The sequence below is a fragment of the Stomoxys calcitrans genome, chromosome 4 (assembly GCF_963082655.1).
Source record: "Stomoxys calcitrans chromosome 4, idStoCalc2.1, whole genome shotgun sequence".
Lineage (NCBI taxonomy): Eukaryota > Metazoa > Arthropoda > Insecta > Diptera > Muscidae > Stomoxys > Stomoxys calcitrans.
The window spans coordinates 163,930,355-163,940,438 of NC_081555.1; the positions used below are offsets into that span (position 1 = coordinate 163,930,355).

General features: G+C 40.7%; 1 protein-coding gene across 1 annotated transcript; it reads left to right on the forward strand.

The window, feature by feature from the left end:
* The first annotated feature begins 363 nt into the window (after positions 1-363).
* LOC106088846 (uncharacterized) lies at positions 364-8,199 on the forward strand. Its single transcript, XM_059367342.1, has 6 exons — positions 364-448; positions 1,105-1,264; positions 1,357-1,804; positions 1,866-2,325; positions 6,139-6,538; positions 6,607-8,199. Exons 1-6 carry the CDS (start codon positions 364-366, stop codon positions 7,940-7,942), a joined length of 2,889 nt encoding a protein of 962 aa, XP_059223325.1. The 3' UTR covers positions 7,943-8,199.
* The last annotated feature ends 1,885 nt before the right edge of the window (positions 8,200-10,084 follow it).

Here is a 10,084-nt window from a genome sequence, read left to right on the forward strand (position 1 = left end):
CTTTGCACAGTTTCTTTTTTTTCCAAAAACAGGTTAAGTTCGATTATGGGCTTTATCGGACTATATCTTGATATGGCCCCCATATAGACCGATCCGCCGGTCCCGGTTCAGATATGGATATAGCTGCCATATAGACCGATCTCTTGATTTAAAGTCTTGGCCCCATAAAAGGTGCATTTATAATCCGATTTCACCATATTTCGATATAGCTGCTTGGCGGCATAAACTATAATTTTTTTAACGGATTATGACGAAAGGTGGTTTACATATATACCCGAGGTGGTGGGCCCGGCCCGGCCGAACTTAACGCCTTCTTACTTGTTTGTATTTTGTACGTATCCCAATTTCTGGATTAGGAACAAAATGTGTGTTGTGGATGATAAGGATACTTTAGGGAATAAAATAATTCCATTTGGCGAGGAAAAACTTGCCTTAAGTGACAGTTCATGTGAGTTAACGACGAAAAGCACTCGCCCTGACTAGCGGAATTCTAGTTTTAAAAGATTTGTGTACGGAGTTTGGAACGCCAATCGCTGTCATGGGATCTAGACCGTAATTCAAAACTTCTGGGGCACACCAATTGTTTTTCTCTCCTTTTAGATTTTAATTTCTAATAAGAAGATAATTCATAAGTAATTATAACGTTTTGATAAGTGTCCCGGAATTTACTAAAGAAATCACCATAACGAGTATCTGTGAATTATAAGAGATTTAATATCGAAGTTAAGTTCACCGTCCAAAGACGCTGCAACGGCAGTCGCGGGAAATCAGCGGTATCGAGCGGAGAGTCTCAGTGAGAGGCCGGCGGCACCGGTTCTTGCACAAATACTGAGTGCCTATGATGCTCGATATGACAATGCGGGTTATTGGAGCCTTTAAATAACCAATGGCCACCCTGTTCCTACGTCCATCGGTCCTTTGGACCGGAACGAGCTTGCTCACCTACAGGAGTTTGACGAGGATCGCCACCTCCACGCGTGGTTACAACAACATCAACAACAATATCGGATACATGCTCGTTATGCATTGCCTTGATAACATCCTAATGTTTACCTATGCTTGACATTTAATTAGGAAATATTTTTCTTTTTTCTCTCTTTACAGATAAACTTGAGTCCGAATATGTCGAATACCATTTAACTCCCGATCAATCGCTGAATCAGAAATTCGCCAACAGCAATGGCAATCACTCGGAACTGGTTCGAGCAGTACGAGAGTCACTGCGAGAATATGAACTGTACAGGGAGAGGCAAAAAAGATCAAGGTAAGCAATTAAACATTTCCAATAACTAAGGAATGACTCTGTTTTTCTCTTTATCCTACTCTTTCTCTCTCTCTCTCTCTCCCACCCAACAGAGTCAAAAGGGCATCTGCCAAGCGTGTGTGTTATGAAGAACTCGGTTGCTTTGAGGATTCGGGACCATTTGCCTATTTGGAAATGTTACCTTCACCGCCGCAAGAGATCAATACGAAATTCTTTTTCTATTCAACTAAAAATCGTTCCGATCGTCCTCTAATGGAATTACCATTTCTCAACATGACAGAAACCTTTAAGAACACGAAAACTTATAATCACAAAAGAAGTTTAAATAGCACCGAATATCCAACGGAGTTGAGCACAGAAGAGCCCCAAACTACAACGGCATTACCTCCAACCAGGAAGTCGACATTTCAAAAATATCCCATAACACTGGATGATTTGGAGGGCTTTGATGAGATGTCGGTAAGGGTAATAGTGCATGGTTTTGGTTCGGCTTGCCCTCATGTTTGGATTTATGAAATGAAGACGGCACTAATGGCGGTGGTGAGTTCTATGGAAGAAATTTAAGTAAAATAAAATGTGATTCATTATGTTTCGTTAACAGGAGGACTGCATTGTCATTTGTGTGGATTGGGAAAACGGTGCGACTTTCCCCAATTATGTTAGAGCTGCCACCAATACACGCCTTGTGGGCAAACAATTGGCCATGCTGCTGAAAAATCTTCAGGAATACAAAGGCTTGAATTTGGCCCGCACCCATATCATCGGTTTTAGTTTGGGTGCCCATGTTTCTGGCTTTGCTGGTGCTGAATTGCCCGGATTATCACGTATTACCGGTTTGGATCCAGCTGGTCCACTTTTTGAGGCCCAACATCCAAAAGTTCGTTTGGATAGCACAGATGCTGAATTTGTTGATGTCATTCATTCCAATGGTGAAAATCTTATCTTGGGTGGTTTAGGCTCTTGGCAGCCCATGGGTGATGTGGATTTTTATCCCAATGGCGGCAGAGTGCAGACGGGATGTTCAAATCTATTTGTGGGGGCAGTTACCGACTTTATATGGTGTAAGTTTTTATACTATCTAAATCTATACATTTTTATAATCGCCACCATAGATGGGGGTATACTTATCTATTCATTCCGTTTGTAACACCTCGAAAAATTGATCTAAGACCCCATAATGTATATATATTCTTGGTCGTCTCTAAATTTTGAGTCGATCTAGCCATATCCGCTTGTTCGTTCTCCATCTGTCGAAAACACAACCGCGGTCCAAAGCGTAGTTGGGGATTGCAAATGGGCCATATCGTTTCTATTTAGGTATAGCCCCCATTTACAGTAATTCCTGTTTTGACTTCTTGAGCTCCCAGAGGCCTCAATTATCATGCGATTGGGCTGAAATTTCGCAGTTATTGTTCTGCTATGACATTCGTGTGAATTATGGTTCAAATCGGTATATAACCCGATGTAGTTCCCATATAAACCAATCTCCTGACTTAATATCCTGAGCCCCTGGAAGCCGTAATTGCTGTCCCATTTGGCGCAAATTTTGCATAAGGTGTTCTATTACAACTTTCAACAACCGTGCCAATTATGGTTAAAATCGGTCTATAACCAGATATAACATCTATATAAACCGATCTCCCGATTTCACGTCTTGAGTCACTGAAAGCTTGAAAATGTTTGTCCTATTCGGCTGAAATTTTGCCCCTAGTGCTCTATTAAGACATCCAACAACCTGGTCAAGTACGGTCCGAATTGGTCTATAGCCTGACATAGCTTCCATATAAATCGATCTCCCGATTTAATATCTTGAGCCCCTGGCTGCCGAATTTGTTATCCGCTTTGGCTAAAACTTTGCACGTAGTATTCTGTTTCGACTTTCAACAACTTTGCCAAGTACGGTCCAAATCGATATATGACCTGGTATAGCTACCATAAAAACCGATCATTCGATCGACTTCTAGAAGCTTAAGTTTTTGCGTGGTTTGGCAGACATTTGATACGCAGAGTCAAATTATACCCTTAACAGCCCGGCACGGGATAGTTGTGAGTATCACACAGGCTGGAACATTGAGATCCAATTTGTGTGGTGTTCATTGGTGTCATGAGAAGCATAGCAGCGAGCTACCGGTCTCGTCCCCAGGTTGCGGTTAGTGGAATGCCCCATACGGAGTTGCTGCAATGGCGTTCTCCGACAATCAGCGGTATCGAGCGAAGAGTCTGAGTGAGAGGCCGAGCGGCACCGTCTCTTGCACAAATACTAAGTGCCTATGATGCTCAATAAGACAAGCCGAGTTATAAACGCCTTTAAATTACCGATGGCCACCCTGTTCCCGCGGCAATCGGTCCTTTGGACCAGAACGAGTTTACTCGCATACAGAAGCTTGACGAGGATCGCCAACTCCACATGAAAATGTGGCTACAACAAGATGCCCTTCAACTATATTTTTTTTGTGTAAATTTTTAGCAAAGTTAGGTAGTTTATAAGTAGCATGGAGTTCCTTGACTTAGATTTTCTTTTTCGAGTTTACTTTTTATTCCGTCATGACATTTTAAGTCGATCTAGCCATGTCCGTCCGTCTATCGAAAGCACGCAAACCTTCGAAGGAGAAAAGCTAGACGATTGAAATTTTGCACAAATATATGTTATTAATGTAGGTCGGTTGGGATTGTAAATGGGCCAAATCGGTCCATGTTTTGATATAGCTGCCATATAAACCGATCATGGGTCTTGACTTATTGAGCATCTAGAGGGCGCAATTCTTATCCGATTTAGCTGAAATTTTGCATAAAGCGTTTCGCTACGACTAGTGTGCGAAATATGGAATAAATCGACCTATAAACTGATATAGCTGCCATATAAAACTATCTGGGATCTTGACTTCTTGAGCCAGTAGAGGGTGCAATTCTCGTCCGATTTGGCTGAAATTTAGCATGAACTTGTTTGTTAATACTTACAACAACTGTGCCAAGTATGGATCAAATCGGTTCATAGCCTGATATAACTGCCATTTAAACCGATCTGGGATATTGACTTCCTAAGCCTACCGAGGCCGCAATTCTTATCAGATTTGGCTGTAATTTTGCACGAAATGTTTTGTTATAACTTCCAAGTACTGTGCTAAGTATGGTTTAAATGAGTCCATAACCTGATGTAGCTGCCATATTAAACGATCTGGGATCGTGACTTCTTGAGCCACTAGAGGGCGTAATTATTGTCCGATTTGGTTGAAATATTGCATGAAGTGTTTCGTAACGACTTCCAACAACTGTGCTAAGTATGGCTTAAATCGACCTATAACCTTATATAGCTACCACATAAACCGATCTTGGATAATGACTTCTTGAGCCACTAGAGGGCACAATTCTCATCCGATTTGGCTGAAATTTTGCGCGAAAGGTTTTGTTATAATTTCCAATTACTGTGCTAAGAATGGTTTAAATGAGTCCATAACCTGATATAGCTGCCATATAAAACGATCTGGGATCTTAACTTCTTGAGCCACTAGAGGGCGTAATTCTTATCCGATTTGGCTAAAATTTTGCATGAGGCGTTTTGTTATGTTTTCCAACAACTGTGCTAAGTATGGTTTAAATCGGTTCATAACCTAATATGGCTGCCATATAAAACGATCTAGGATCTTGACTTATTGAGCCACTAGAGGGCGCAATTCTCGTTGATATTTTGCATGAAGTGTTTCCTTATAACTTCCAGCGACTGTGCTAATTATGGTTCAAATGAGTCCATAACCTAATATCGCTGCCATATAACACGATCTGGGATCTTGACTTCCTAAGCCTGCAGAGGCCGCAATTCTCATTCAATTTGGCTGAAATTTTGAATGAACTTGTTTGTCAATACTTCCAATATATCTACTGATATAGCCGCCATATAAACCGATCTGTGATCTTGACTTCCTAAGCATCTAGAAGCTGCAATTGATCTATAGCCTGATACAGCTCCCATATTAACCGATCTCCATATTATGCTTCTTGAGCCCCTACAGGGCGCAATTCTTATCTGAATGGACTGAAATGTTACACAATGACTTCTACAATGTTGAACATTCCTTTCATTTATGGTCCGAATCGGACTATAACTTTATAGCTCCAATAGGATAACAGTACTTATTCATTATTCTTTGTTTGTCTAAAAAGTGATACCACGCAAAGAACTCGACAAATGCGATCCATGGTGGAGGGTATATAAGATTCGGCCCGGCCGAACTTAGCACGCTCTTACTTGTTTAGTTTAAGAACGCACAACAAGCTGATTACTGTCTTAAGGCCTTAACAGAATGAGCGCGTTGAGGAGCGTCGCGTTGAAAAATGTAACTCTGCACACAAGTGTTAAAAAAGCAACTCGCAAAAGTTAAAAAATGTTAAACTTTGACGACCAAAAACACTACTTCAAGTGTGGCAACATCAAATGACGCCGTTTCAAGCGTCAAAGTTGACATTTTTTTAACTTTTCCTCGTTGCTTTTGTGGAATTTGTGTGCAGAGGTGCATCTTTGCAACGCAATACTCAAAACCAAACCCAACGCGCTCATTCTATAATCCCGTTTACACTGCTCATTAAATCCGGATTTAAGGCACCATCAGCTGATTTTATGAAGGGAAAACAGATGATCGAGACATTAAATCCGAATTTAAAGAGCAGTGTACGGGGTTTATGTACATAGTTGTATGGGGCGGGTTAAAATTCGCACTCTCTTTTCAATCTAACCTGGCCAATATCTATAGTGATGAGCTCCCAAGATTCGGCAAGGCCTAAAAGGACATTTTATTGTTTAAAAAAATTTTTGTCTTTGGTTTCCTTGGCATTTTCATCATGTCTTAGCCGCTTAAATTTATTTCTATGCATTCTTTCAGCTGCTCAAACTGCTGAGGAGGAGGAAGGCCGTTCTTTGTGCAACCATCGCCGGGCCTACAAGTTTTTCATAGATTCGGTCGCGCCGCGTTGTTTGTTTCCGGCTTTTCCTTGTGACAACTATGATGATTTCTTGAAAGGTAAATGTTTTCCATGTGCCCAAGACGATGAAGATTTGGCTGAAGGAGTACCACGTTGTGGCAATATGGGTTATTATGCGGATCGTTCCTCGGGAAGGGGCCAATTGTATTTGCTAACACGAGAAGAGGAACCATTTTGTGCCCATCAATTCCAATTGCAGATATTCAATTCCTTCAATGACTTGCCTTTGCGTACCATAGGACGTTTGGAGGCCATACTGGAGGGTGAGGGAGGCCTCAATGAGACTTTCCAAATATCAGAGTAGGTTTTTTAAACTTTGAGATATTTTGAATTTTAGAAAGTTTTTTGCTAAATGTTTTTCATTTCAGGAAAGACGATTCGGAGTTCTTTGCCGGTGATATAGTCTCCAAGATCATAGTGCCCCATCCCGCTTTGGGCTTTCCCACCACCCTTAGCCTTAACTATAAACACTATAGCGGCTGGCTATCCAAGGGCTTGCCCCATTGGGATATCGACAAGGTTATATTGACCGATAGCTACGGCCGCAGCCATTCCATATGTAACCCCAACACCAAATTATCCACTGGTTCCCCGGTGCGCATGAAACTTAAACCTGGCAACTGTGAGCTCGATAATCAGGAAGAATATGGCGCCTTTACTTCTAAGCCGGCGACACAGGCCCCCGATTCCACCGCCCAAGAGAGTATACAAGTTCCCGAGGCGGATGCCATAGAGACTATAAAGAAACGTAAGAATTTCCTTAACCTTGGCTCCAGTTTCAAGCTGGGAGAAAATCAAAGTTATCCCCTGGAAGATAATGGAGAATTGCCCTGGCAACCCATATTAGAGGGAAATTCATTGGACAAAGATGTGGGCGAGTCTAGCAGAAGTTTTTCAGAGCAACCGGAGGAAATATTCGAGCCCATTTTAAATGATCGTCGTTTGAATGTGAATCGTGGCAGAAATTTGAATGATTTCACTGGTGTGGGAGAGATTATGGAGCCAGTTCTAAAGGCCACAACTCCCAGGGTGAAGAAGGGCAAGGAAATTATTTTGCCAGAACCCCAACCCATTACCGACAAGCCTGACAAATTTGAGATAATCAAACTCACTCCTTTAAATAACCCAGAAAGGCCGAAATCTGCAGCTTCAATAGAGAATGATGCTGTAACTGTTCAGTTATTCCCCTTCCGTCTGGGAGAACTTTTGCAGAGGGCGGAGCGTTATGCCAGGGAAACTATACTACCTTTAATATCCGTACAGGCGCCTCGCTTCTTTGGTTTCAATGTGGCTGGAAATCAGGAAACTCAGGTGAGATCGGAACATCGCAAGCCCCGCTACATACCACGTTTTGAAGAGAATGCTTTCAAAGAGAACTCCAACAAGAGGAACTTTGGCCAAAAGAGGCGCTCAGGTGAGACTCATTCTTCAGCGTCACGAGAACAAAGGAATATATTTGCCTTACTCAGACCCCCCAACTTGGCAATAACGCCGCAGGATCAACAACAGGCCGAGGAATCACAGGATGCTCCTACATATTACACCAATGTTGTGATGACTGCCTCGCGTTCCTTGAAGCCAGAAAATCCCGATTATGAACCAGTTTTCATAGACTTACCCACATATAAGCCACCCAAAGCTCGAACGGCTAGAGCAGCATTTTTCACAAATTTTCAAAAACTAACGAATTTTAAAAGATCGTAGATTTTCAAAAAGAAAGAAAAACTCCATAAATATTAGATTCTAGGAAAAAACAAAACACAGTTTAAGATCCCCGCTTGTTGCTGTACTGCTAGGCAGTCTTTAAGCCAGGCTAAAGATAATAGGCAAAATCATATGTGATATCTATAAAAAAATTAACAAAAAAAAAAAAAATAAAACAATAATGCAACCACAAGAAATTGGTTACGCTAATACATATAGCGCCAATCTCTATTAGAGAAAATATGATAAATAATAAATTGTTAAAAATAATTGTTTTTTATTATCTCGCTTAGAAACAATTTCCATACACCCATGTTATAATTAATATTTTTATTATTAATTAATAATAAATCAAATTATTTTTTAAGTATTTATTTATGTTAACCTTGTGTAAGTTACTTAAATGTTAAGTATCTCTAACATATATATAACATTCTGTATATATGTCTATAAGCATGTATAAACAATCTATGATGTATGTAATATATAAGATTATTTTTTTACGTTTTATTAAATAAAAGACGTTTTTATATAAAAAAGTTGAATATAACGGAATCTATTAAGCCTTGGTTTCCAATGCGTGGTTGAGTTAAAGAAGTTGGAAGTTGGTTGAGTTAAAGACTAATCGAGACAAGTTAAGAACGACAAGAATGAATTCTCCTTCTCAGAATGAACGACAATAAATAGTCTGCAAATCTAAATTGAGAAAATTGTGGAATGTATGATGAGTCGGAATTGTATAATCCTCGTCCTGATTCAGGGAACGAAGTTAACCAATAATCTGCAGTTTGAACGGTTCTCATTGCTATATTTTACAGGATTGTTCAAAATTAAAGGTAGGGTCCTAGCTACCTTGATACACCATACCATAGACATTGTTACTGGCCTCAAATAAAGAGGAGAGGCATGCGTTAAACAGCCCGCAGTTATAACAAGTAAGAGCGTACTAAGTTCAGCCGGGCCGAATCTTATATACTCTCCAGCATGGATCGCATTTGCCGAGTTCTTTGCGCGGTATCCCTTTTAAGGCAAACAAGTGAATGAATGCTGAACATTGTAGAAGTCATTGTGTATTATTTCAGTTCATTCGGATAAGAATTGCGCCATGTAGGGGCTCAAGAAGCATAATATGGAGATCGGTTCATATGGGAGCTGTATCAGGCTATAGATCGATTAAGACCATATTGGACATGTATGTTGAAGGTCATGAGAGAAGCCGTTGTACAAAATTTCACCACAATCGGATAAGAATTGCAGCCTCTAGATGCTTAGGAAGTCAAGACCCCAGATGGGTTTATATGGCAGCTATACCAGGTTATGAACCGATTTGAACCATACTTAGCACAGTTGCTGGAAGTCATAACAAAACACTTCATGCAAAATGTGGACCAAATCGGACGAGAATTGCGCCCTCTAGACGCTAAAGAAGTCAAGACCCCAGATCGGTTTATATGGCAGCTATACCAGGTTATGCACCGATTTGAACCATACTTAGCACAGTTGTTGGAAGTCATAACAAAACACTTCATGCAAAATGTGGACCAAATCGGACGAGAATTGCACCCTCTAGAGGCTCAAGAAGTCAAAATCCCATATCGGGTTTATGACAGCTATGTCAGGTTATGTACCGATTTGCGTTATAGTTAGCACAGTCACTGGAAGGCATAACAAAATACCTCATGCAAAATGTCAGCCAAATCGGACGGGAATTTCACCCTCTAGAGGCACAAGAAGTCAAGACCCAAGATCGGTTTATATGGCTGCTATACCAGGTTATGAACCGATTTAAACCATACTTAGCACAGTTGTTGGAAGTGATACCAAAACACCACATGCAAAATTTTAGTCAAATCGGACGAGACTTCCGCCCTCTAGAGGCCAAGAAGTCAAGACCCAAGGTCGGTTTATATGGTAGCTATATAAAAACATAAAACGTTATGGCCCATTTACAATCCCAACCGACCTACACTCATCAAACGTATTTGTTCAAAATTTCCAGCGGCTGGCTTTACTCCTTCGAAAGTTAGCGTGCTTTCGACAGACAGACGGACGGACGGACATGGCTATATCGATTTAAAATGACATGACGATCAATAATATATATACTTTATGGGGTCTTAGATGCATATTTCGAGGTGCTAC

What these genes read in the sequence shown, in the direction of transcription:
- LOC106088846 (XM_059367342.1), top strand. Translation starts at nt 364, where the DNA reads ATGTGTGTTGTGGATGATAAGGATACTTTAGGGAATAAAATAATTCCA. An exon ending in TGCCTTAAGTGACAGTTCAT is followed by an intron (nt 449 to 1,104) that starts GTGAGTTAACGA and finishes CTCTCTTTACAG; the next exon opens with ATAAACTTGAGTCCGAATAT. An exon ending in AGACGGCACTAATGGCGGTG is followed by an intron (nt 1,805 to 1,865) that starts GTGAGTTCTATG and finishes TTTCGTTAACAG; the next exon opens with GAGGACTGCATTGTCATTTG.